Source organism: Scleropages formosus, chromosome 13, assembly GCF_900964775.1.
Source record: "Scleropages formosus chromosome 13, fSclFor1.1, whole genome shotgun sequence".
In the NCBI taxonomy this organism is placed as follows: Eukaryota; Metazoa; Chordata; class Actinopteri; order Osteoglossiformes; family Osteoglossidae; genus Scleropages; species Scleropages formosus.
The window spans coordinates 28,277,034-28,304,582 of NC_041818.1; the positions used below are offsets into that span (position 1 = coordinate 28,277,034).

General features: G+C 47.0%; 2 protein-coding genes across 2 annotated transcripts; one reads left to right on the forward strand and one right to left on the reverse strand.

The window, feature by feature from the left end:
* Window positions 1-537: 537 nt before the first annotated feature.
* Window positions 538-12,629, reverse strand: LOC108922910 (matrin-3-like). Its single transcript, XM_029257509.1, has 21 exons — window positions 12,561-12,629; window positions 9,597-10,585; window positions 9,105-9,166; window positions 8,242-8,280; window positions 7,948-8,051; window positions 6,851-6,897; window positions 6,513-6,629; window positions 5,758-5,883; window positions 5,482-5,637; window positions 5,215-5,339; window positions 4,179-4,752; window positions 3,771-3,894; window positions 3,493-3,512; window positions 3,271-3,393; window positions 2,735-2,863; window positions 2,509-2,631; window positions 2,287-2,417; window positions 1,838-2,156; window positions 1,550-1,700; window positions 1,199-1,314; window positions 538-1,000 (listed from the first exon to the last, which is right to left on the reverse strand). The coding sequence occupies exons 2-21, from the start codon at window positions 10,398-10,400 to the stop codon at window positions 962-964; spliced, it is 3,429 nt and encodes a 1,142-aa protein (XP_029113342.1). The 5' UTR covers window positions 10,401-10,585; window positions 12,561-12,629; the 3' UTR covers window positions 538-961.
* Window positions 12,630-14,113: 1,484 nt separating this feature from the next.
* LOC108922993 (polyadenylate-binding protein-interacting protein 2) lies at window positions 14,114-17,604 on the forward strand. The gene is made up of 4 exons (XM_018733430.2): window positions 14,114-14,269; window positions 15,167-15,309; window positions 16,235-16,414; window positions 16,741-17,604. Exons 2-4 carry the CDS (start codon window positions 15,172-15,174, stop codon window positions 16,795-16,797), a joined length of 375 nt encoding a protein of 124 aa, XP_018588946.1. The 5' UTR covers window positions 14,114-14,269; window positions 15,167-15,171; the 3' UTR covers window positions 16,798-17,604.
* The last annotated feature ends 9,945 nt before the right edge of the window (window positions 17,605-27,549 follow it).

Genomic DNA, 27,549 nt, shown 5'->3' on the forward strand with positions numbered 1-27,549 from the left:
TTCGTGATTCGGTTTCAGGGGGTTCATAACGAGCAGAAATTACGAAAAGTGCAACGGATCAACGTGCAAACACAACTGGGACTGCAAATCTATCCATTACTCTGCTTGCTTGGAACTAAACTTGTATTCAACAGATGTCCATTTTTTACACTGGATCAGTTCTGCAAGAATCCCATAAACAAACTGTATGAGCAGTAGTACTGTCACACGTTTAAAACATCACTAAGAGCTGGTAAAATAGGTGTAGCAGGCAACATCGGGGGATAACATTGCAGGTGCACTTGCTCTGCACCATAGTTCAGGTGGACATCACTTTACTGGAGCACTTGTGCTACCTTCCTGCTACTTTAACCAAAGTATCACAGTAGATATTTGGATATTTGACATGTGTGGTTTAGGAACATGATGTACAAACAAAGAGTTCGTATGAAGGAAACGACGTGCAACCGAGGGTTTGTGCTACTGCGGCTGCCTATGTTCCCAGACAGGTAGACTCATGTCAAGAAGGACAGCAGTGAAAGAAGGCAAGAAAAGACCTTTGTAAAGTTCACTTTTAATGGAATCGACAATTAGAGCCCCCCCCGCAATGTCGGAATCAGTCACCCACACAGCACATTGAGAACAGAAACAACTTCAAGAACGAAGCCATATTAAAACAGACAGTTGCAAGACAAAATCAAATAAGTGAAGGAAAAAAAAAAAAAGGCTTACAACAATAAAATGGTACACCTAGAGGGAGGAGAATTCAGGGATCTCTTAAGTTCTCTATCAGTGTTTGCCTGCCTGCCTCCCCCAAGAGGTTCTCCCTAAAACACATGAACAATATCTCATGTGGCATCACTACCATTCACAATCACTGCACAGGGACTGTAAAGCAACTAGAAAGTTGACAGTGCAGTGTGAGCATTGGTTTACACAACTGGGGGGGGGGGGGGTCACAATGGTGAAACTCATCAGTCGCTCACTGGCCTTTGGTTGTCCTCTCCTTCTCCAGGTGTTTCTAGCAGACAAACAAATCCAAGTGAGATAAACCCAAAAATATCATCATTCTGCAAACATGAAAAACAAAGAGTTGGACACCTCCAGACCCTACATACAGCTGAAATCTAACAAGAGCAAGCAAAGTGTATGTGAGGAGCACCTTCTCCTTGGATTGAACTGTTGAGAGCACTGTGTCAAAGGTGCAAGAGATGCAAACCTTCAGCTTCTCATAGTGAGACAGGCTGCTGCAGTGGACCTTCTTGGCCGTTTCTTCGTTAGAGTAGAAGAGGAAGCAGACTTTGCAGTAGTAGCCCATCTTCATATACTCCACACCTGAGAATTCATACCACACACACACATGAGTTGTGCACTGGACAGGAGCCCAAAAAAGGATGGCTGAATCAGGAATCATTATTCATTTTCTGCCCCTTTTAAATTTACAACAGTAGTTTATTAGAATGCACCTTAAGCACATATTTTCAGCAAGGAATTATACTCGTTATGTAAGGGAAGCCTCTTTTAAGCCTGTGTCCTTTTCTCTGATAGAAATGTCAGAAAGGAGTCTTACCCACAGGATTGTTGGGCTGGTACGGCCCGAGAGGAGCCGCTGAACTCTTCTCAGCCTGCGCGCCGATGCTAGAGGCGCCTTCTTTCTCGCTGCTCTTGTCGCTTAGTCCGTTAGCAGCAGCGGGTCCGGCGCCGCCGTCGCTCTTACACTCCTGGCAAAAATTATTAAAGTTAGTTCAGCTGCCTCTGCCATGAGTAGCTAAACAAGGCTTTCATTCAAAAAGGTCACACAAGAAAACCCCAGACAGCCCATGACGCATGGTGTAGATTCACTGAGTTTCCTGCTTACCGCTTCCCTGTCCTTCTGGGCACCAGGGGCATCTGAGGGCTGTTCCATCTTCTCCTCTAACTCCTCGGTATTCACCTTAACCTCCTGACTGCAGGAGATCTCAGTGCCGCCCTCCTCCTGCGGCTGCTGTTCCCCAGAGGAGCCGGGCTCCTGAGCGGGGGCGCTCTCCTCCCGGACACACAGCCTCTTGGCAAGAGGCTCCTCCTCCTTTTTCACCTTAGCTTTGTGGGAGGGCTCGTGATGAGTGGCCTCCTCCCCATCCGTATGCTCCCTCTTTATGGACCGCTGCTCCTCAGGCTCCTCAGGAGGAGGTCTATACCTATGAGGACAGACAGTCATCATTCAGCAAATCTCCCATCCACCACCACCAGCAGCAGCAGCAGCAGCAGCATCATCATCATCATCCACACGTTTTGCTGCAGAACAGGCGGAAGATTCCGGACACTAACCCGTGCTTAAGCTGCTTGTACTTGCGGCTGACGTACACAGTTAAGCGTTTGCCTTGGAATTTCGGTGGGTTCTCCTTGTAGGCATTGGCCATTCTTTCAGCATCTTCTCCTCGTTCCATTTCAATAAAGCACTGGAGCAGAAACGGGAGTCGTTCATTCAGAGCCGCACGGCCGCAAAGTGAACGTTCATTAAGGGCTCGTGACCAAGCAACGGACAAGTACCTCGTAGCGGTTCCGGTTGAGGAAATAACGTCTCACTTTCCCAAAAGGCTCTGCGATCTTCAGGAGAGAAGCATCTGACGTTTTGAAAGAGGGAAGCTGTCCAACGTAGATGACCCGACCGCTCTGCAGCGAAGCGTGGAGCACAGTTAAAACAAGGCAGGCATTCATCTGTTGGACATTTAATAAAAGCACGAATCAAAGAAACGTACTATGACTGACAGCTTACCTGGATTGTAGCGTAGGTCTGCGAGTGGTATATTTTCACAGCTTTTCCACAAACCATCGGCGTCACGTTGGCACTGTAGAAATCGACCATGGCTCTCGCCTCCTCTTCTGAACTCAGCTCCAGAAAGGCCTATTCATGAGGGTACAGTGATACCAGTAGATGTGGGTGACTACACATCACGCAACCAACCACCCGATTCATCACTTTACTGGGAACGCTGTGGTCCAGGCTTCACCCAGGCATGAATTCCGTAGCCCCATATTTGAAAGCAAGCAGCTCAGTACACTTTAAAACAAACAGGCTAAATGTGTGAAGCTGCTACCATTTGAGGCTGCAGTAAAAGTGTTTTAATAGCTTGACGTGTAGCCCACCAGTGGACGGATACTTCTGGAGGATACCAATGTTTTACTTCCTGTCTGAGCCACATCACACAGACCCAGGGACACACCCGGGGACGGTGTCCACCAGGACCGTGCTCTTCCTTTGGGAATTTTGTCAGGAAGGAGAAGGCAGTACAGAGAAACGCTGGGTTTTACCTCAGGCCTCACGTCGAGTACTAGATGCCGAACCACTTTCCCAAAGGGCTTGGCAAGCGTGAGGATTTCATCCAGGAAGTTGTACCCTCGTTTGAATCCCACCACATTGACAACCCTGAAGCCCTGCAGGAAGCAGTAAAGTGTTTTCTATGGGATGAACATCATCAGCAGTACTTTTAAATGTACACAGTGGGATGAGTAAGGGGGTAAAAGGACACTCACCCCACTTTTGTCCGTGTTTCCTAAAATAAAAGGAATAGAAGAGTTACAAAGTGCTCGCAAACAGAAATAGGCAGTGGAGTACATTTGCATTCATTCATTTAGCAAACAGTGTTACAAACAGGCCAGGATTTGGAAGCTCTGGCAGGGTGTGTAACACAAAAAGGACACATCCATTAGGTGTGGTGGAGCACTTCCATCATTAAATTATATTTTATAGACTGTATAAACCAGCACACCAGCAGGTTCTCTGACCAGTGAAGCTCAAATTAAGACTGCACCTCCAGTCTGATCCCCTGACTTGGACTGCGTGTCGAGACGGTCCGTGTCTTCTTCCTCTGCCACCTCATCCAGGGTCACAAAATCATCCATGTTCTCTGGGAAGTCCTGATCCATGGGTGCCTCCTGATGGGGAATTGGAAAACCTTGGCACCGAGAGGAACTGACAGGGATTTCACAGTATAATTACCATGCAAGCAATCTAACTGTCATTATCATCATTATCATCATCATCATCATCGTGAATTCACGCTGTGGTCACATTTACATTATTCACTTTGCAGGCACTTTTCCTACATCTCAGAGAACAATACATTTTCCTTAATTTTGGTAGCTAGCTAATTATTTCACCAGTTTCAACTAGAGAGATCAACAACTCTAGATGTGTAGCACCATTTGGTCCAACGTGCCTGCTCCGCCGAGGCTCCTTCGTTGCAGAGCTCCACGCTTTCAGAGGGCTCTGTTGCAAGCAGCTCGACGTTGTCACCAGAGATCTCCTCCCCGGAGCCAGCAGGGGCGCTGTCCTCATTTAGGTCACTTTTGCTTTTCTCCATCTGCTTGTCTGCAAGCTCCACCTTGATCTGCGACTCGAGAGAGCCTCCAGCAGACTCGGGAGCAGAGTCACAAGCTTGGCTACTGCTCAAAGAGGTCTCTGTTGGAGGCTCGCCTTTGGGGGCCTGGGAGCCCGAAACAGCGGACTCTGGCTCCTCTTTGTGTGGCTCGCTAGTCTCCGCTGCCTGGTCTCCTGCCTCATCCTCGTCGCCCTCCATCACCCCAGCCACCTCGTCCCCAGAGCCCTCCTCGAGCACAGCGGCATCTGCTGTTTGCAGCTCTTCCTCCTCAACTGCTGTCTCCTCCTCTACTTTGGACACCGTGTCGCTAGAGGCGGGAGACCTCTGTGTCCTCGAGGAGCTCCTGCTCACCACGGTGCTGCTCTTGCGGGTCAAATCTGGTCTTCCAATACCGCTCCTGGGCCGATTCACTCTGAAAGGCAGCAGAAGTTCAAGAAAACAATTAGTCTTGGAAAGCCTCCTAACAGTGCCACATGTTAAGTGCTCAATTTTTCACCATGTTTAACACTTAGTTTTTCATTAGATTTTCCAGCTTTTTAATCACTCTGTCAGCATTTGTTCTCATCAATAAAATCACTGGTTTTATCACTTATTTCTCACCTCAGAAAGCCTGGATACTTTTTGTAAAGATGTAAACTTTCACTGAGAACAAGAATATCACCACAGGAACATATTTTGATTTGAAATTTAAGTCTGAGATTAGCTGAGTCCTTTAAATGTTATGGGATTAGAAAGCAGAGAAGCAGTCAAGTTACTATTTTCCATTAATGGTGACAAGCAGAGTATTTGTAGATATTCTCCATTTGCGTCACACTGGCAAAAAGGACCCTTCTGTCACACTGCCATCCATTCAAGTGTTAATAGGGACACTCACATTAAGGTCTTGTACTTAGCGCAGATGTTCAGTTGAATGCTCCTCCCATCGATGGTCAGTGGGTGAAGAGTGTAGTACTTGACCATCATCCTGGCATCTTTGGGAGTGCCAAGCTGTATGAATGCCTTGGAAGAGCACACCCAACCCCCATGGTGAACATCCCAACACATAACCTAACAGGCCACAGGTAGTCAAATCCAAACATCACGCACTTGCAACTCTGAAAGTTGACTTTTAGAGAGAGTAGTTACACGTCCAAACCCTTACCTCTTCGTTTAAAAACAAGTGTTTTTCAACAGTGCCAAAATGGCGAGCCAGGGTCAGCAGCTCCATCTTCTTCTCCCGTTCCCTTGGCAGATTGGAGAAGAACACCACTTGGCTGTCCCTGCCTTCTCCAGTGTCTTTCTCAGTCCTGTGGCCTTTCTGGTAAAAACAAACAGATTAAACAGATCTTTTATCTGACCAATATGTTTATTATTACAATTAGCTTTTAGTTCTCATGCTTCCAGGTCTGCAGCTGTGGTGCAAAATCACAACGGTTACCTCGATTACGAAAAGCTCCTGAGAAAGATAGAAGGTGATCTTCTTGCCGTGCAGCACTGCTGGCTTACGCTGGTAGAATGTCACCATTGCGACCGCCTCCTCATGAGTTTGCATTTCCAAGAAGGCCTACAGAAAAACAAAGACTTCACATGTAGACAACATCCCATCTATGTCCAACACAAAATAATGCTCATAACATGACAGCAGACAGTGAACTAAGAACTTGAATCTCAAGACACTTCTGTCTTTAAACAATGTGTAGGTGCCTCACCCATAGAGAAAAAAAGCTAAGATGTGCAGTCATCTCAGGACTATGGACACACTCAGTTTATCATTTTATTTGTCATATGTTTTACATTTACATTTATTTACTTAGCAGATGCTTTTCTCCAAAGCGACTTAAAATGGATACTATGTAGTGTTACCACCCCACACACCAAGGTGACTTACACTGCTAGATAAACTACTTACAATTGGTCACTCATCCATACATCAGTGAAACACTCTCTCTGCCACACACACACTATGGGTGAACCTGAACAGGATGTCTTTGGACTGTGGGAGGAAACCAGAGCACCCGGAGGAAACCCACACAGACACGGGGAGAACGTGCAAACTCCACACAGACTGAGCGAGAATCGAACCCACGTTCTCTCGCACCACCCAGGCACTGTGAGACAGCAGCACTACTCGCTGTGCCATTGTGCCGCCACTGTTTTAAAAACAAGTCATTTGATGAAAGTCAAAACACGTACCTTGTTGTTGAGTACGATGTGTTCACATACAATTCCGAATGGCTGAGCCAAGACCAACAAACTGTTGAGCGTCAGCGGTTTTCTCTCATACCTTGCCACTACAACTCTGCTCCTTATCTAAGGGCAGAAGGGACAGTGAGGGACATCTTGATGGAAAGATTTCTCAGATGAGTCAGACATCATAATTAGTTCAAGGAATCACTGAAAAATCTCTAGAAATATTTACCAAAATATAGTCTAATCAAATTTCCCAGTCAAACTGCTTGCTAAGAAAAATGTAAACAATGTCAAATGGATGAATAACTGACAAATTAAGGAGCTTTCAGGCAGAAAATTACCTTTGGCATCATTAAAAGTCCCTGTGAGGGGTTTGACACTCCAGGACCTGCGAGGAGGAAGGGAGCAAAACATATCAGCCACCGCATGTAATCCCTTTTCGGGAGGGGGGGGGGGGGGGGGGGGAATCAAAGTGTTACCCTTTACCTCCACATTTAACGTGTGTGTGCGCATGCCTGTGTCCACCGCAAAATAACAATGGAGCTTGTCCTCGCATAAAGAGCAGCATTTGTTCCCCAAGACCTGTTTTTAAGTTTCAATATAAACTGGTCAAAAACCGGGTTAACTCCACCAAGGGATTCCTTCGGGGTCCCCTGCCAGTCCCAAGCCTGGATAAAGGAGGAGGGTTGGGCTTGGGGCTAACGACCCCATCCCGTAAAAAACCCACACCGCTACAGAAATTGCAACAAGCACTCAAGACATCTCAAAGATGCCTGGAGAGCCCTTGTTGGCGGCCTATGCCCCAGGAGGGGTAGTAGGTATACGTAAGTAAGTAAAAACTGGGTTCCTTTATCTCAACATACACATCCAGTTCTTGCCTTATCTTCTCAACACTCTGGACACCTCCAAATTGAAATTTAAAACTCACAAGTTCAAAATCACTTACGCATAACATTTGCATGTTGCCTTTCTTTTCTAGCCCCTTTCCCATATTTTATTTGTGTTGTGTTCCCTTGCATTGTATATAACATACCTGCACAAATATATAATGTCTGGTATCCATTTTGTATATTGTGTACTTTATGTATTTTTTTTTTTTAATCTTTTATTAGCCCACTCTACTTTTATTATCTTTGTCTTGTCACTGTCATTCTGTCTGTGCTGTGGAAGTTTGTCACCAAAACAAATTCCTTGTATGTGTAAACATACTTGGCAATAAAGCTCATTCACTCATTCATTCTTCTGTTGTTCTTGGTCCGAACAATGGCACAGGGGGGTGCCTCACTGCTCCTCGCTCAATCTATGCACAATTTGCATGTGCTTGTGAGAGAAGCCTATATTATGTGGAATTAACAAATTGTGATTTGTTTTTAGTGTAATAGTGTAATTTATATATATATAAAATATTGAGATATATATATATATATCAATAACTAACCCCAGTTAGAGGCCATCCCTCGCGTAGGAAGCCCTTGCATGCCAGGAGCAGGTCCCAGGAGACCAGCTGAACGGTTGGTTGTTTCCAGCAGGATCGACCCAGAGCTACAGACAGAGCAAATCCCGAGACATTCATCAAGAAACAATTTCCAGTTTTACCTTCACATGGAATATTTGAACACTTTCACATCTGCATATAAAGCCATTTAAAAGAACTCATTTAGTTCTGCAGTGCCACATCACAAATTTACAGTCTGCGTAACGTGTCCAAAAAAGGTAACAGCAGAACACTCACACTCTGTCTGAATCTTCATGGGGCCTCCAGTCAGGATACCTGGAGCACAACCAGACAGGTTATAAAACAGCACCCATCAGACCATTCACACATCTGAACACGCACTCAAATATTTGTCCAAATATTTACACTACATTTACATTGCTGACACTTCTCTAAAGAAACTTACAGCGTTAAGCTACTTACAATTAGTTGCCCATATAAACAGCAGAGTAATTTTTTTTTTTTGTTTTAAGGTAAGTACCTTACTCAAGGGCATTACAGCCGGAGGTGAGGCTTGAGTCTGCAACCTTTGGGTCCAAAGGCAGCAGCTCTAACCACTATGCTACCAGCTACCCCCAAACTTAATACACCATCTCTTGGTGTTGCAACTGTTTGAGCTGCACAAACAAAAGCAAAGATACTTTCCAGCTAATGTATTTTAATTGCATTTTCTCACATCCGCCTTCTAAAACTTCTGTCTCAACAGAAGTGAACATGACCTGTGTTTACCCTGAGCTCATATTGTGCAATCATGAGAACCCAGACAGGAGTGCAGAACCACCTTAATTCAGCTCACTTCCACAACTGTTACAGTTCCAATCTAGTGTTCCTGATCAGTAACGAGTAGAGGAATGATGTACGTGTTTAGGGGATGAATTTGTCAACAATCATCACTGAATAGGAGCGAAGGGCAATGCATTATGTGTTCGTTCAAAATAACAAAAATATTCATATCAGTCCAACTTCTCTGAAATTAAATGTACATCCAAAGTTTTTACAGAATCCATAAACAAATTAAGAGACTTTTGATAACTCTTCAATGAATAGATGCACATACTATATAACGAAGGGCAAGAAAAAGGAAATGTGAAGACACTTACACCTGAAGGAGCCGCCTCCGGTTCTCCGAATGACGTAACCCATTTGTGTGCTGAGTCCACTCCTGCAATCAAATGATACTCTGGACTTTAAAAACGTGCACCTGCCATTGTGAAAACGTCCAGTAGATTGATGACAAGCACCTCAAACAGAGAAATTGACTCTTGAGAAGTGCAAACCCAATCTTCTTGCAGGGAGCACAAATGAAACAGTTTGCAGCAAAAGTGTATACTACTGAAGACAAAACTACTGAAACCATCACTGCTCCTAGTTTGTTCCGACAAGCTGAATATGTGAGGAAACCGTAATCTGGAAGTAGGCGATTAAACCAGACCTAGTGAGTCATTTCACCCGCTCGGTCATGCGAGAGCAAAGACTAGAAAGCATGACCACAGAAAAACCACACCAAAGTGATTCTGGAAGGGGCATGCATTTTGTCCAAGGAAAGAGAGGTTCTGTGTATGTGTATTTCACGTACTGAACGGGGTACTCACCATGGTGGAGTGCACATCAAAATCACAAAGTGAGCACACATGTGGGAAAATCTGAGGCATGACTCCCAAGAAGTCCTGCACTTTACCCTGGGAAGGGCAGCCAGTCCGTCTCGTCATAAAGACGCTGTCGGATGCCGACGAGGCGCCCATCCCAAAGCCGCCGTAGCGGTCGCGGGTGCGGGAAAGCTCAGAATATGGCCGGTCCCTGCTTCCGCTCCCGCCGCTGCTCTCACCGTACTCCAAGCGATCGTACCCCCTAGAGGGGCCGTCCTGCGCACAGGTGTAATCATAGTCATCCTGTTGGCCACGGCCCAAGGCCTGCCCACCAGATCCGCCTACACGGCCCCCACGCACATCCTCCCAGTCTCCCCGAGGGCCCCGGTACGAGCGCTCTGGAGAGAGAGAGGGCAAGTCCCGGGAGTTACCCCCGCTGCGGCGGCTCGCCTCTGCCTTGCGGCTCTTCAGCTGCATGATTAGATGCGGCAAGGTCTCCACGCTGATGTTTTCCTCCGGGACCTGGGCCAGAGCGTCCAGATCAGTGGGCGAGAGCCCCAGGCTGTTAAAGAGCTTCATGGTGTTGCTAAGGTGACTGGCGCTGTGGCGCGGGAGCTGCGAGTCACGCTCTTTGCTGTCCCCACCACCCAGCGTCGGCGCCATGCCGTAAGAGGATCGTGAAGAGGACCCATACAGGCCATCAGAACGGTGTTCGCTCATGCTGAAGTTCAACGTCTCAGCGGCAGCGAGGAGCCCCCTTCCCACGGCAAAGCCTTTCTGAGCACCATCAGACGGGATCTTCTGAGACATTGCCACGCTAAAGGCTGCGACGACTTGGGGGCCGGGTGGGAGAAGCCCAAAAGCAAAGCAGAGCTGTAGCTGTAAAGTCTCAAAGTGTCTCAAAGTCTCAAAAGTGTGCAGAGGAGACGGTTAAGACCAAAAGAAGTCAAGGCAGTGAAAGGACAGTTCCTCTTCTGTGATGGTATGTAACATGTCTGCAGAAACACAACCATTCAAGCATTTAGAGCAACACATGTCCCTGATGGTAACCCAGACTGTGCTGCTCACACACAGGGAGAGATGGTGATCTGTAGGTTTATTAGCAAAGCGTCAGTCTGTAAAGCATCTCATTTCTATCACATTCAGACATCTCAAATGCAACAGCTACTGCTTTATGGCCATATTTCAACTCATCAAAAGGAAACAGGAGGAAGCGTCTTGGAGTTTCAGCATGACAAGATGTCTTTAAGGCTTGCTTGTAAAAGACTGGTGCTGGTTTAATTCAGAAGTTAGAAAAATGTACAACGTGTTGAGTACAATATCCAGAATGAAAAGACTAGCTAATGATGTTAAGAACACAGCACTGGCAATTCTCAAGCATAACACCTAAAAAGGTCAGCAGGCAGGAAACGATTTAGCCACTGGTGACCGGAAGAACGATTTCAAACAAGAATACACTCAAAATGACAGCGTGTCTTTGGATTTGGCAGTTTTTTCACTGTTCTGAATGTGCTAAGATCGCACTGAACCGTAATGAAGTCGTTTCAGGAAGGGGAAAGGTGGAATGAAGGGAAAAAGCACAGGGCTATCTACAACAAACAACATTCCCAAACAAAGCTGAAAGTAAAACCAGGACAAGAAGGCAGAACATGACTTCCATAAAGGTCCTTCTAAAAGTCAAGATCTCTAGTTAACTGGCTACAGAGCAGAGCATGAAAAACAGGGTCAGCAATTTTGTAAGAGTTTGTAATGGCTGACATTGCACTGCAAAAATATTTACAGTAAAACTAAGATGTGCCAAACTAACAAAAGCTGAACACGTTTCTGGGCCAAATAGAAAACTTAGATCAATGGCAAGCATAAGGACCATAAATGTAGAAACATATCATAAGTCTAGGTTAAAGGAGTTTTTTTTTTTTTTCCCCCAATTAAAATACCACTTTTAAAGTATTGCAACTATACAGATGGCCCCTCTCTACGTCGCCAGATACGGTTCAAAAAAAGGGTCTTACAGTGAAACAAAGAAAGAGCAAGAATATTTCTTCCATAAAGAAATTATTTCAAATATTGTAAAAGTGGATCAATGTGACAAAAGTGACGTAAAGCTCCTGGTCTGCTTTTCATTTTGGATTCTGCTTCGTTGCTTTTTAAAAACTGAAGATGAACAATAAAGAGTAGCAATAAAAAAAAAGGAGTAAAACTGTATAAGTGACAGTTTTTGACACCAAGAAGGAGCTGAAAGTGGTGGACAAAACGGCACGAAACATGAGCTACATGATTCATTCATTCATTCAGTCCAGACTAATGTGTAACCAGCATTCCATCTGTACTCTTCCATACCGCACTGCCAGCTGGGTTGCGCGATGTTTACGTTTATGTTTACTGTACTCGCACCATGGTAACCCGGGGTGGTGATTCGAACGCAGTACTTCGGTCGGGGCAACAACAAAACGAGCCACTTTCCAAAACACAGAACACGGTCACTGGTCGCTCCACAACTTCTTTGAGTTTCCAGTTAAAACGCATCGCTGTGGGGCTCAGTCAGTGCGATACCTGACTTGTCACCTCACACCTCTCTCTCTCTGACTCTGTGCTGTGTCTGCCTAACAACAACCGGCGGCCGGGGCGTCGTACAGCGGGGACCATCTGTACTTCACAATTACTACAAGCCAACAAGGTGTTTAGCTTAATAACTAAGCAGCACGGAACACTTAACTGAATAAACGGGCCGTATTTATGCATCTTGCTGTAGAATTTCTCTCGCGGAACAACAACGGGCCTCGGAGTCACACAAATTCGCTGCTTCACGAGACCTGTCACACACCTCACCTGTCTGTCTGTCTGTCTGTCCGGAACCCGTCACAAGCAGACGAACAATATTTACCCGCCCTCCTTGTGTTCATGCAGTGTTGTTACCCTGTCGCTCCGAATTCGCTTACTTTTCGTTTTGTCAACAATTTTACCCCTTACCTCAGACCCGCGAATTAGAAAGAGAATGTCTCTTCAAGGAAAATGTCTCCACTTCCGGGCAAAAGCCAGACACATCCGTCGACCTCGCGCGCCTTTGAGTTTCATTTCACTTCCGGGCTAAAGGGCAGCAACTAACTAGCTAGCTAGCTAGCTGTCATTTTTCTTTAATTTGAATGTATTTATTGTAAACAAAGGCATACTGAACACGTTTAGATGCAGAAAAGTATGTGTGTAACAGGCAGGTAAATAACTGTGTACTGAATGTTCAGCTCTACTGTTTGCCTAACAACTCTTTAACAAGCAAACTCATGTTACTCTTCTTCCTTGGAACTAAGTACACGAGAAGTTATTAGTTATTCCCAATTATTCACAAGAAGTTATTCCAATGAGCAAAACAGTGTGTGACACTAAGATCAGATATGTGTAATGCAGGTGCACATATAAATTCCCATTGCTCAGAAGCATTAATTTGAAGACCCTTGGAAGCGGGGCCTCCTGTTGTCAACAATATTTACATTTATTTATTTATCAGACACTTTTCTCCAAAGCGACTTCAATGGACACTATGTAGTGTTATCTGCCCACACACCTTATTCACCGCGATGACTTACACTGCTAGATACACTACTTACACTGTGTCACTCATCCATTCATGCGTGGAACACACACACTCTCTCTCTCTGTCTGTCACTCACACACTACGGGGAAACGTGAACAGCATGTCTTTGGAGTGTGGGAGGAAACCAGAGCACCTGGATAAACCGACACAGACACAGGGAGAACATGCAAACTCCACACAGACTGAGCGGGGATCGAACCTACATCCTCTCACACCACCCAGGTACTGCCATAGAGCAGTTCTACTCGCTTTGCCACTGAAAGTATATACACTATGTATATATATGTATAAACATCGATATCTATATTGTATATGTGTGTGTATATATACTTGTGCTGATTTACTTTGCTGTTGTTTTAATAAAAGTATCTGTTAATTCCCGTCCACACCAGCCAGTGTTTTTTGCTTAGCATGAAAAGAAGGTCGGTAAACGACTTAAACTATACCTTTAAGATGTAACTTTTACACTGCGGGTTAGTCTACTAAATCGCATTGCACTTAATTTGGTAATTAAGAGTTCTAGTGAGGAAAAGGAACGTGCCAGACTGACAGTGTTGAAGCAATCAAACTGAAAACTGTACCCAGTAACATATTTCAGTTTATTTTATTTTGATTTATAGTAGAACAGGATGAAGCCTGGAGGATATTTAATTGCACACACTTAAGTTTCTTTCGTTTTCACAATTTGCTAGTATCTGCCTCAATTGACTGTGCTAGTACTGACCAGCAGTAGCGACCATTATCACTTTTAATGTGTACTTTTGTTTATATACTTCCTTTTTTACTGTACGGCGCTTTGAGAAGCTGCATTATAAATAAAGAAAAAGTTTTTTTTTTTTTGTTCTAATTATTCATGTCGGAGCACCAGCTCCCGCGCGAGCGCTGCAGAGGTGGCGCGGCTGCGTTGCTTTTGATGTGGGCCTGTGACGCAAGACGTCGCGTGTTACGTAAGACGGAGCAGCGCGTCGTGCAGGATCACAACAAGTAGTCTCGGCCGCCATTACAGCTGAGGGAACAAAACAGATCTCGGATTGCAATTGTTTTCTGTGTCTTTCGGCTTCGTGGACCAGCACAGCGCTTACGAGCATCGGTAGGAAACTTTGTCCCTCATTCGCCACCAGTGTGTTTGAACAGTGTTCAGGGGGAAGAAGAGCGGCGGCGTTGTTGTACCGTCCGTACTGTCCCACTGACTGTGACAGTGGAAGCGCTCCAAAATGGCAGTCGGGCTGTGCGGCGACGACGTGACCGCAAATTGTTGCCGCACTCGCGCTTTTTTTTTTTTTTTTTTCCGGGGTTGGAGCATCAGTTCGGTGGTCGTCCTCCGAGCTGAGGGGCGGCGGCGGCGGGGGGCGCGTGCGTGAGCGGCTCGTGCTGTGTGTGTGTGTGTGTGGAGAAAAGTTGCGGAAGCGCGCGGGTCCTCCGCCCTTCCACTAACTAAGACTGAGTGAGTACAAACAAAACTAGTATCCGTGGACGTCGAGCCCAACCTTTGGTTCGGCTCTCTCGTTGCATTTATTCCAGAAGGTTCTCCGCTCGGAGCCTGGCAGTGGCAGAGAGAGTGAGGTAGAACGAGCTTCCTGCTTCAAGCTTGTCACTCAGTGAGTGAGTAAGAGAGAAGCCAGGGACAGGGAGCTCATCATGTCGTGAGTGACTCAGGGCGGCTGAATGAATCCCTCATTCCAGCAGAGAGAAGGGTCTCAACCCGCTTCTTCTTTCACTATACATTTTTCTTCAAAGTGACGATGCTGATTTACCCATCTATACAGCTGGACAATTTCACTGGAGCAGTTAGGGTCTGTTCCTTCTCCGAGGGTCCTATAGCAGGAACCTGAGCCTCTGCCAGGTTTGGGGTGGATTGAGGGCACCGCTGAATGTTTAGGGCGCTCTTCTGGTTCTGGAAGGAAGGTTTTCCTCTGTGTAACTTTCGTGAACCCTCCATAGGATCGTTCATTTGGACCCTTTTTTTTTTTTTTTCCCTCTCTCCAAGGGGAAATGAAGGACCCCAGTCGCAGCAGCAACATCTCCGGCATGATGAGCGATGACATAATCCTGGGCGGCCAGTTCCACATCGAGGAGAACCCCTTCGCCGAGTACATGTGGATGGAGAACGAGGAGGAGTTCAACAGACAGGTGGCCCCTTGTCCCTCCCCAAGTTTTGGAAAATTTACATGTATGCAAAAAAGGGCTAGTGTCTCTAAGTCCAGTGGCTTGGGCGGTTAAAGGTTAAGTAAACTTTATAATCTTTCATATAGAGGTTTATGAAACCTTAAATTAAAATCTTCTGTTCAGACGAAACTTTCCATAAACAAGTAATTCCACTCATAAATAGATTCTTGGTGGCATTGTTTCTTTCCTAAGTAGACGACAACTGACTGAAATATTCTTTTGAACAGGCAACTAACATTTGGAAAAAATTGCACATTAATTTTATGCGCACAATTGTTTGGATCAGAAGCCTCTCAGTGGTGTGTGCAGGTTTGTCCAAACCCTTTGCGCCCTTAGCTGTTTGAACACCTTTCACACAGTTAATGTAGCATGTAGCCAAAGTTGTCAGCATGTAGTCACTGGAACAAATAAACCAATGTTTTAAAAAAATAAATAAATAAAGTCTGAGAGCCTGGGTGCAAGTCATGGTAGTGTTCCCTGACCATTTGTGGTGCCAGTAACTTCCACATTGATCAATCTGCCACTGGGGTGGGAAGTTGGGGTCCCCCCCCCCCAATCTAAATGTACAAAGTTAAGCAATTTTTTGTTTTAAAAATCAGTGCCCACAAGGACCAGTGTAAACAATGTTGGGACTGTTACCATTCAGTTTAATTCTGCATGTAGCCCTGCAGTGGTACTGAGTGCTGCTGTGGGCAGTCAAGGTGTCTGTTGTCTTCCAGTCCTCTTTTCTCCTTTCTCCCTCTCAGTTTCTTTTGCTGTTAAACACTTGGCACAGCTGCTCTCCTCTCTCCCCCGCTCCAGAATTGCGGCGTTCAGCTATGTCTGAGCCGAGTCGCCGAGCCTCTGTGAACTTTTTTTTTTTTTTTTTTTTTGTGTGTCTTTATTGAAGATCGAAGAGGAGCTCTGGGAGGAGGAGTTCATCGAGCGCTGTTTTCAGGAGATGTTGGAGGAGGAGGAGGAGTACGAGTGGTTTATCCCAGCAAGGGACCTCCCTGAGACCATCAACCATCTGCAGGACCAGCTCAACAGCCTGGTCATTTGTGATGGAAACATCTTAGAGGACCTTGTGGTTGGTATTCACTCGTGTATGAAGTTCACCAAACCCTCAGCCCAAGAAGTGCTGGTCCAAGTTCAAGATTTGGCAGTGTGTGCTGCACACTTTTTCTTTTGGGGGTGGCAAACTTACCTTGCAGAGCTATTCAGTGTATTTTGTTAACTTGGCAGAGTCTTTCTCATCACCTTGCCTGTGTGCGCATGCTTTAAAGTATAAACCATGACTTGGTACCGTACATCCTGTCTCTCCTCTGTTTATTCAAAGAAAAAAACATTTTTTTTAAAGTCTGTATTAAGGTACATGTTTGTTTTTTCTTTCCCCCCCCCTCCCCATTTCTCCAGGTGAACAGCAATCTAAACCCCAATGCCAAGGAGTTTGTGCCTGGTGTCAAATACTAAGCAAATGTCTCTTGGGGGATGTAGCACTTCTCCACACTGTGAAGCCAGTATTAGAAGACTTGTTGTGGAACCTTATTTTTTTTCCCTGTTTTTCCTTTGCTCACTGTGTTGGATTTAATGCAATGCCAAGGTTTCAGTTAGTCTTGCATGCTTCAGTTGCTGAGAATGTTCCACATATGTGATTATATATAAAAAATATGAGGCAAGAAAGATCTATATCAATAGAAACACTTGTTTGCTAAACCTGGGGGTAGAAAGGCACAGGAGTCTCCAGTCAAGATGGATGGCGCCAGCTCACAACTTGAGGAGCTTCATGCCAAAACGGAACAGTTTGCTGTACTTTATAGAATTGTCCTGGAGAGTTTGCTTTTCAGTTTTAATTTTTCTGTTCTTGTTTTAAGCACTTACCTGAGTATCTGCAGTTTTTTTTTTTTTTTTTTAATTAAGCTGGAATGGAATGATTCATATTTCTGGTGCAACATACTTCTGTTTGGGATGTGTAGACAAAGGGAAACGAGTTTCTTTAGTTACAAATGCTTATTTAGAATTAGTTTTTTTTTTTTTATAAACATTTCTTGTACTTACCATAGTATAAATTTGAGATTTATAACAGGCCCTAGAAAAAGATGACTAGTACTTCTGTTTATTTTCACTTAGGCATGGATATTGTAGGAGTTTCCCCTTTGACACTTTAAATTGAATAGTGCCTCTCAGTTCTTTTAAAGAGCTGCTCAGAACAGAGGGTCAGAGCCATTTACGTTCCAGGCTAATGTCTCTGTTGTGGACCTTGAACCCCTGCAGCACTTTGGCCAATTTCTACCATTGCAGGTTTTTTTTTTTTTTTTTTTTTTTTTTCCCCTCTCCCTCGAACCCATTGTTTCACACTGCCACGTATGTTGAATGTGAATAGTGCTTAAAGGTATAGGCACGTTAAAAAAAAATTGTAAAAAAAAAAATATATATTTTTTCAAAAATATTTAAATAAATATTGGTGGAGTATTTTTGTCTGTAAAGCTATTTTTTTAACCCCCTCTGTCTTGTCTGTGCCGGAGTACAGTATGGAGCCTCTCTAATATTTGTATGGTATTCTCAGGTTGGTGGGGTGAGCAGGTGTGAGTAAAAGTATCAGCCAGTTCACCACAATTGCCGAAGTGAAAACAGGGTTATAGACATTTTTGCAATTTTACTTTACTTGATGTAAAATTTGAGTTTTCTATTCAGACCTTTTGCTATGACACTTGCAATTTAGCTCGGGTGCATCTAATTTCTATTGATGATCTGAGATGTTTCTACATCTTGTGTGGAGTCAGCCTGTGGTAAATTCAATTGATTGGACAGAGAGAGGTGCACACACCTGCCTATATAAGGTCCCACAGTTGACAATGTGTATCAGAGCTGAAGTCAAGCTACATGGTCAAAGGAATTGTCTGCTGAGTTTAGAGACAGGATTGTGTTGAGAGGCAGGGCTGGGGAAGGCTACAAAAATTTCTGCAGCATTGAAGGTTCCCAAGAGCACAGTGGCTTCTTTAACAATTAAATGCTAGAAGTTTGGAATAACCATAATTCTTCCTAAAACTGGCTGCTCAGCTAAACTGAGCAATCTGGAAAGAAGGGCCTTGGTAAGGCAGGTGACCAGAAACCCTGTGAGGAGAAGAGAGAAATTTCCAGAAGGAAAATATCATTGCAACACTCCACCAATCTGTGCTTTACAGCAGAGTGGCCAGATGGAACCCTCAGTATGGTGCATGAAAGCTCATTTGGAGTTTCAAAAAAGGCCCTGTAAAGGATTCTGAGACCGAGAAAAAAGATTCTCTGGTCTGGAGGAAACCAGAAACAACTCATCACCTGTGCAGTACCATCCCACTGGTGAAACATGGTGGGGGTGGCAGCATCATCTCGTGGGGCTATTTTTCAGCAGGAGGGACTGGGTGACAAGTCTGGGTTGGGGAAAACCTGCTCGAGAGGGCTCTGGACCACAGACTAGGCTGAAGGTTCAACTTCCAACAGCACGCTGATTCTTAGCACAAAGCAATTGCTTAGGGACAACTCAATGTTCTTGAGTGGCCCAGCCAGAACCCAATCAAACATCTCTCAAGAGACCAGAAAATGGATGGGGAACATCGGCAGAACCAGCGTGGCAGAGCTGGAGAGCATCTGCGAAGAATGTCAGAAAATCCCTAAATGCAGGTGTACAAAGCTTGTCCTGTCATACCCCCGAATACTGGAGGGTGTGAATGCTGCTAAACGTGCTTTACTAAGCAAAGGGTCTGAATATCTGTCAACGTGTGTGTTTTCTTATTTTTTTAAATAAATTTGCAAAAATTTCTAAAACTCTCTTTTCACTCTGTCATTGGGAAGTAGTGAGTGTAGATTTATGAGGGGAAAATAAATTTAAACCATTTTAACATAAAACTGGAACATTTATTTAAAGGGAAGTAGTCAGAATATGGTCTGAACACACTGTATAACACTGACCAGCAGCTGTTGGTCCAGCTGCAGTTTGTTTGCATCAGTCCTGGTTTTACTCTTCAGCAGTTCAGTTTTCATAACCAGAAACTGATCACTTAATTCATGCCTCTATGTCGATGAAAACCAGTTCCAGTTTTTGAACTAATGCTGGTATGCTGTGACAAAAGTCTAATAGTAGCATTGCTGTCTACAGCGCCCGAGTGGTGCGAGAGGACGTGGGTTCGATCCCTGCTCGGTCTGTGTGGAGTTTGCAGGTTCTCCCCGTGTTCTTCCAAGTGCTCTGGTTTCCTCCCACACTCCAAAGACATGCTGCTCAGGTTCCCTCACAGTGTGAGAGGGTGTGTTCCGTTGATGTATGGATGAGTGACCCAGTGTAAGTAGCGTATCTAGCAGTGTAAGTCACCGTGGTGAATAAGGTGTGTGGGCTGATAGCATTACATAGAGTTCATTGGAAGTCGCTTTGGAGAAAAGTGTCTGCTAAGTGAATAAATGTAAAATGTAAGGCAAATCTTAATTATTCCACAAAAAACTAATTTCCTGACAGATTGTGTAATTTCCACTAGGGGGCGCTATGGTCTGCAATAGACAGTTGAACTCAGACAGCACAGTATCTTCCAAAGCTTGTTGTGGTACTACAGCTGACCCTCCCTCTCTGCCTATAGTGTGAAGCAGAAAGGAAATATGATGTGAGTGTGTGTGTGTGTGTGTGTGGCCTGAATAAGTGCCCCTTTCGCCCACGTTACACCACGCCGCATGCTGCAGGAGCGGCGCCGTCTTCGTTATGGTGCCAAGCGCCTCATTATAGGGACGGGTGGTGTACAAAGTGTAACCGCTCACGGTGCGTCACTCGCTGCCGACGGCGTGTTTGCTCAACAAACAGCCGACCTTCTGTGCGGAGCCGCTTTCCAGCGACGAGCACAAAATGAAGACCTCGCTCATTATGTTAGGGCGCGATTTTTCTTGCCGGGACTCTAAAGGAAGGAGCGCGGCCCGGTGATAAGTTACCGTCCCGCTCGGGCTTATCCATCTTGGTGCTATTCAGCCGGGACTCTTTGAGCCGCCGGACGAGGCCTCACAAAGGCGCTCGGCTCACGAAATTAGCAGGCGCACAATCCCCGCGGCATCCGTCTCACCGCGGCCACCTCGGGCCCCCGCCCCGCGGGGCCCGTCGCACTAAATCCATGTCTCCCGGATAAAGGGGAGGACAATGGCACGGTCGCCTGGGGACACGGCGCTGCCGCGGAGCTGCCTGGGGAAGGACGGGCGCAGGGGCCGCAGCGCCGCCGCGTTTCCAGCAGCACTTTGAAGGCCGCTCCCAGAGGCTGCTCCATTGACGGCGGTATAAAGGGCGAGGCCGTGGCACGCCGTACATCAGCCCGGCTCCCCATTGTTGGGGGGCAGGTCAGCCCCCCCCCCCGAGGCTGAGGCCGTGCATGCTGATGGGGCCGGGCAGATGTCCACCAAAGTGGGAGCTACTGAAGGAATGCTCGACAGACACAGTCCTCGGGGAACATCCCTCCTCCATTCAGCGCGTGACATTGTGATGGGGGACCAGGCGCCCGTGTCACCGGCCTTCGGGAGCGAGAGAATGCGCGCAGATGCCGCGGCCGCGTCCGTCGCGGGGGTCGCGACCCGCTTTGTGCCGCATACAGTACGTGCGCGCAACGCCTTTCGAGAGGGAATCGCGAGCGCCGCTGTGGCAGCATACACACGAGGTCTAAAGAACGCTGTACCATCATTTCGCCGTCGTCCCAGAACGCGTACGCTGATTTATCCATTTACAGAGCCGAGTGACTTCGCCAGGGCGATTTGGGGAAAGTACCCTACTTCAAGGTATTACAGCTGAAGGTGGCTTTCGAACCTGTGATCTCTGGGTCCGAAGGCAGCAGCTCTGACCGCCGCCCGTGCAGCGACGGCTCTCGTTGCCTATAAAGCAGCACTTTGCCCCAAACGCAAATCCGAGGACGTATCCCGGAAACGACCGCCCGAGTGCGGTCGTGAGAAACGAAAGGGATTCCGCTTTCGCCATCCCTTTCTGCACGTGCGCGCGCGCGCACACACACACACACACACACACACACACACACACACACACACACACACACACACTCACGCTGACGGGGGCAGTGCGAGAGGCTGTGAGCGCGACGCCCCGTGTCAAAGGGGGCCACTCGACGGGCTGAGAGCGACCAGACTGCGACTCGGCTCGATCAAAACACAAAAAGCGCGGACAAAACCCTAAATCCTGTTGCCCTAATTCCCAGAAAACTCGAAAACAGCAAGTCTCCATTTCACCTTCCCAGCAGCCCCAGATCGGGGTCCCGTGAGCAGGGCGCTAATCTCCTCTCGAGAGCGACGACGTGCCTCAATGAAGGGCGAGCCGCGGGCCGGGCCCCATCTTTCACACCTGCTTAGAGGCGAGCAGATTATAGCGGCGGCGGTAGTGGCGGCGGCGGCGGTGGCGGTGACGGTAGCAGCGGCGGCAGCGCGGGGGAAGCAGCCCCTTTGTGGCCCTCTAATTGCAGTCGCACAGCCCCTCGGCGCCCTTTCATCGCCTGGTGGTCCGGGCCCTTTGGTGGCAACACCTAGTGTAAGTGCGCTGCCATTGTCCCCGCGGCCCTTTGTCCCGCCGCATTCTTTCGAGTGGCTCTCCTCTCCACCGGGGATTGTTTCGACCTGCCACGGGGGTCCCGTTTTCACAAAAAGAAGAATCGACGCCCCGGCGCCTCCTCGGCCCGGACGCGGCGCCCATAATGCCGCTCGAGTGTATTTCTCTAACCTGTTCATTTCGCCTGGTTGTTGGAAAACACTGAAAAAGCGGAATTAGAGCGCAGCCGGCAGGTGGATTTGCACCCCCCCACACACACACACACACGCACACACACACACACACACGTGCGCACGCATGCACACGCGCGCTCTGCTGCTGCTCCGAGTCCTCGAGATGTTGCAGAGGAGGGTCTCTGTCGGCACGAGGGCAGCTGCGGTGCTTTACCGCAGTAAAGGACGTGTTCCTTCACGCGGAGCGACGACACACACTCTCCACAACTGTGCCTGCAGATTGGTTCTCCCACAACCGAAATTACGATAAGAGAAATCGTAACGTTTTTTGAAGACCCCCGTGGTTTGTCACTTTCAGGTTTGTCTGCAGCACGAAGTGGATTTTTTCAGCTCATGCCGATCATGTTAAATCTGGCTAAATTTTCATATCTGTGTGTGTGTGTGTGTGTGTGTGTCCGTCCAAAGCCTGTGCACAGACCATGTGTGATGCGATGTGTTCTGCGCTCACACTCTGACGTGAATCCTGGGGCCGACACTGCGAGCTCCTCAACTTGGTGTGGAAAAGTGTCTCCTGTGGCAGTGGGCTGGGGGGGCACGCCCCCCCCCCTCCCCCACCCCTAAGCCCGAGCTCCAGCACCCCCCCCCCAACTCGAAGAGCACAGCTTTCACATGCTAAGTAAGCAGACATATGGAGAGGAGGGATTCAACTGCCCTCCTAAAGATTCAGATTGTTTGACAAATCACGTCCCAGCCCCCCACGCGCACACACACACACACACACACACACACACACACACACACACACACACACACACACGCACGCAGACACACACGCACCTCCAGACAACAGCTTTATTAGACTAAAAGAGGGAGTTTTTGCAGCTTTGTCAAGTTATACACGGAGCCCCTTCCCCTTCTCAATTACTCCATTGTTGGCCCCAGATTCGAGTTATCGCACTCCAAACCATATGGGCTGCTGGGGTCTGCGAGCGACGCCGTGCCCCTTAGCGCCCCCCGTCTCACCGCGATGCCACACACAAAGTGCCAGAGAGGCCGGTTCAAGGGACATGGTGAGCGACAAAACAGGAGCAAACACAAACGTGACTTCAGCCAGAGGACCAGAAGTGAAACCATTTAGAAAACCTGCTGTCCTTTTGGTCATTGTTACAATCTGTTATTACATTTATTTACCTATCAAATACTTTTCTCCAAACTGACTTCCAATGAACTCTGTGTAGTGTTACCAGCCCTCACACCTTATTCACCGCAGTGACTTACACTGCTAGATACACTACTTACACTGGGTCACTCATCCATACATCAATGGAACACACCCTCTCTGTCACTCACACTGTGAGAGAACCTGAGCAGCATGTCTTTGGAGTGTGGGAGGAAACCAGAGCACCCGGAGGAAACCCACACAGACACGGGGAGAACGTGCTATCTGCACACATACTGAGTGGGAATCGAACCCAGACAGCAGTGCTACTCGCTGTGCCACCGTGCCACCCACATTAAGAGATACATTTCTCCACATTTGTACACCAGGTGACAGACAGGGAGTGGACCTCGATGAAGGGATCTACAGCAGGTGTAGAACTCAAACCCGGGACATTCAGGTGGAAGAGAGTAGATCCAACCGCTGCACCACCTGCTGGTCCTTTAGGCTTAGAGTGGCTGTGTGGCTAAATTGCTTATTGTTCTTACTGTTATTAACTCCTTTATCTGACCAGTTCCTCCAAAGTAACTTACACTCTGAGGTCTGTACACTAAGCTACTTAGACTGATTTACTTCTTTATACCGCTGGGCAATTCCTCCCTCAACAGGTTGTCGATTTGGAGATAAGCATCTGCTACATGAAAATGTAAATATAAAGGTAATTTATACTGTATCAGTACAGGGAAAGTACCTCGATGAAGGAGGGGGACTCAAAGCCGGGACCTCAGAGCGCACGAAGGCGGCTGTAACCACGACAACACCCAGCTACACATTTCCATCGTTGTGTCGTTGTGTGTGTTATTATGAGTTTAAAAAAAACACCGTAGTGATCGTCGTCCATTCTGGTGACGGCAGGAACACGGGGCCATATGGAGGAAGCGGCTCCCCAACGCCGGCGGACCAGCGCGCCATCAGGTCAGGTGTGCTTTGGAATCATTTTGTCGTGGTGGGACAGTCGGAGCATCAATTTCCATTTGTGTGCCCTGAGCGGGACATACACGGCAAACAGCTACTGCTTATTTTCCGTCAATAGTTGCCATGGTTACTCTGTATTATAAGGTCTTCAGAAAAGGTTTTTTATTGTGGGGGCTAATATAGGGTAAACTGGAGGTAAATTATACACTTGTACAAATACGTGTGGACAAGTGAATGGCTGCTCCTCGCTCGTGCATTTAGGCCCGGGCGTGTGATTGATAGCGCCAGGTCCACGGAGCCCCGCAGCGCCGCGGCCGGCACACAAAAAAGGCTCGACATTAGCATGCGCACGGCCCGTAATGAGATTCCGTTACTTCAATGGTGGCACCCGTTCGTGGAGGAAGGCAAAAACGCAGCAGAGCCGATGGTTCAGGTAGCAGAAGCACGAGCGCGAATCACTCAGATGAGTACAGAACATACACTGGGTTGTGTGTGTGTGTGTGTGTGTGTGTGTGTCTACACGAAGGCTCCATTCATGCATATCCAGTATATGCCTTACTATTACTATGTGTGACACAGGGTTTGTGATGCTACAAAGTGAATTAGAAATCATTTCTCATTGAAATTTGTTCATATTGATATTTCCAGAGGCTTCGCAGCCTGGCTCACTTTACCGCAGTACAGGGATCCTCAGTGAAGGTGGACTGTACCCAAGAGGAACACGCAGAACTTCGCTCACATTTTCCCCCAAGAGCTCAGTCTTTCGCTTTTCCTGGATCTCCTGACACATTTCTAACTGGTGCCCCCCCAGGAGATCACCCCATTTTTACCTGTTGAGTCACTCTGCTCACCAAAACCAAAAATGATCAGTTTTTAAATTATTTTTCGTCTTGTTTTAAATTACTTTTACGTGTTATACATACATAGTGCACACATAATAAATATATATGTTATGTACGTTTCTATTTATCCGTGTGTGTGGAGACTCTTGCTCTCGAACCCGAATTGCTCAGTCGGTCTCCAGGAAATGTCTCCATGTTCACTAAGATACGAGAACTTCTCTCAGTGCCCAAGTGTGACCACACACATCTGTCCACGGCCACACACTCTGTGGACACGCGCACATCTACATACATATCGTATCTGTACGGAAACGGGTGCGCGCGCACACACACTGCTTTGGTTTATTATGATAAACGGAAGTGCGGCATGTCAGTTTTGTTATTAAAATTTGTGCATTTCGTTGCTTTTGAGCAACTTGCGATACAAGTAAACTTAGGCGACCCCCCCCCCCCCCCCCCCCCCCCCTTCCTCCGTTGCCCCCCTGCGAAAAAAACCAGAAGGGCACGAGACGCTATTGCTGCGGCACGCGAGCGCACGCGACGGCAAAATGACGCGTAACATGCGTGTGTAAATGTGCTGAAGAATTACGAACTGGGTCTTCCGGCGCTCTGTGTGTCTTCCTGCTCCAGAAAGTTCCATGCGCTGTGTTTCGATGGCGCGCGTGCACCTGCGTCTCGGGGGGGGGACCACCAACGTCTATAGCAGCGTAATGTAGCGTTGCTGTGCGACACAATATTTAGTGCTGGAAATTAAACTTCAAGTATAATCAATAATGAGAACATTATTGTGCGCGTGTTATAATGTGCAGGATGGGCTCCACGTGCACTTATCGTGGACAAGTGCAGTTAAGCACACACACACACACACACACACACACACTCACTCACGCGCACACACGCGCACAGGCTGCTGGTGTAAGGTGCGGCTCCTTCTTCTTTCCCTTCTTTCCGTGTCCTTATGTCCCCCACAAGACGAGTAAAGAACTCATCACCATTCGGAGGTGTCGCTCCTCCGCTCCATGATCCGCCTTTTTTCTTAGTTTTTTTTTCCTCTCTCTCTTTTCTTTTCTTTTCTTTTTCGGGCTCTGCTGCTGCCACAACGCCCAGGGAAAGGATTATTCCGCAGATTACCATGAGAAAACTGCCACCAGACTTTGTGACTCAGAGATCCTGCGCGGACAGTAATCCCATTAATACCGGCGGATTAATGCCCCGCAAAATTGAATTTTAATTCGAATTAAATAAATAGATATGAAATAAATTGAAGAATCCGTCGCCAAAGAAGGGGGCAGCCTATCCCCTTAGGTCTCTTTGCAGGGTTTTAATGAGCATCTCCGCCCTCGGGGAGGGGGGCCTGTGTGTGTGTGTGTGTGTGTGTGTGTGTGTGTGTGTGTGTGTGTGTGTGTGTGTGTGTGTGGGGGGGGGTTGTGTAGTTACACACCTGCCCCGCAAACCCAACACCTCTGTACGACACCCCGCCTGCTCCGTGTTTGGCCTTTATCCTTATTTTTCACACAATGAAACGGAATCCTCTTTCTTTACGTATAACTTTACATCAAGACAGTTTGATACATAAAATAAAAATCTTTCATTCAATTACTTCAATCAATCGGTCAATTCAGTTAATACGAGTAAATAAAAGTTTAATTCTGTTTAACATTTTAAAAATATCACTTGTATAGTTTTTCTTCATCAATAATAATAAGTAATTGATCCTGAAGAAATTTTAAATGCATGTTATACAAAACCTCAATCGATGCTATTTGTTGTATGGAATAAATATGTTTGAAGTCAGTATAGTTAATTTCCGAAATTTTACGGCAAGTTGAAACGAGAAAACTAGTGTGTGTGTGTGTGTGTGTGTGTGCGTGTGTGTGTGTGTGTAAGTGATAGGGCTGTGTTCTTGGAGGAGCCCATTGATGGAAACGCGGCTCCGCGCGGATTGTCCGACACGGATTAGTGTCTCCTCCAGCAGCCGATTGTTTCTTCTTCGCGTTTGTTTCTTACATTCAAATGCAATCACATCTCGTGCACTTGTGTCTAATCCTATCAGGGGGTCTCCCAGGCAACCCCTCTCGAGTGTGGACAACCCTCCCGCCCCCCCAGGCAGGGTTCGAGCCCCGCGGTCCTCAGGAAGGCTGCTCTCCACTCATCTCCGCTCGCCTCCGCTGATGTCCAGAAAACCCACCTGTGATGCGGGGTAAACGAGCTGTGACGTCACTGCGAACAGGTCGCCGCTGCGGTCAGACGCACGCCGCGCGCTCTCCTGCAGTACAGTACCGCGCGCTCACCAGGAAGCGCACGGAGCGCGCGGTGAAGGGGCTCTAACGCGCGCTCACACAATCTCGCACTCACATGCTGGCTCGTTCCTGAGGAGACCCCCCCCCCCCACACACACACACACACACACACACCGCCGGGCATTTTCTTTTCTCTATTGCAGTTTGCTCGTGGGTTCTTACAAACCCAGCCCTGAATTTCTGAATATTTCTCAAGAATAAAGTGACATGACTGAAAATTGAAATG

Excerpts from the sequence above, each read along its gene's own strand:
- LOC108922993 (XM_018733430.2), top strand. The coding sequence starts at position 15,172 with ATGAAGGACCCCAGTCGCAGCAGCAACATCTCCGGCATGATGAGCGAT. Across the intron at positions 15,310-16,234 it reads AGGAGGAGTTCAACAGACAG|ATCGAAGAGGAGCTCTGGGA; the intron begins GTGGCCCCTTGT and ends TCTTTATTGAAG. Across the intron at positions 16,415-16,740 it reads ACATCTTAGAGGACCTTGTG|GTGAACAGCAATCTAAACCC; the intron begins GTTGGTATTCAC and ends CCATTTCTCCAG.
- LOC108922910 (XM_029257509.1), bottom strand. The coding sequence starts at position 10,400 with ATGTCTCAGAAGATCCCGTCTGATGGTGCTCAGAAAGGCTTTGCCGTG. Across the intron at positions 2,864-3,270 it reads TACTCGACGTGAGGCCTGAG|GCCTTTCTGGAGCTGAGTTC; the intron begins GTAAAACCCAGC and ends CCTCATGAATAG. Across the intron at positions 1,701-1,837 it reads CCCAGAAGGACAGGGAAGCG|GAGTGTAAGAGCGACGGCGG; the intron begins GTAAGCAGGAAA and ends AATTTTTGCCAG.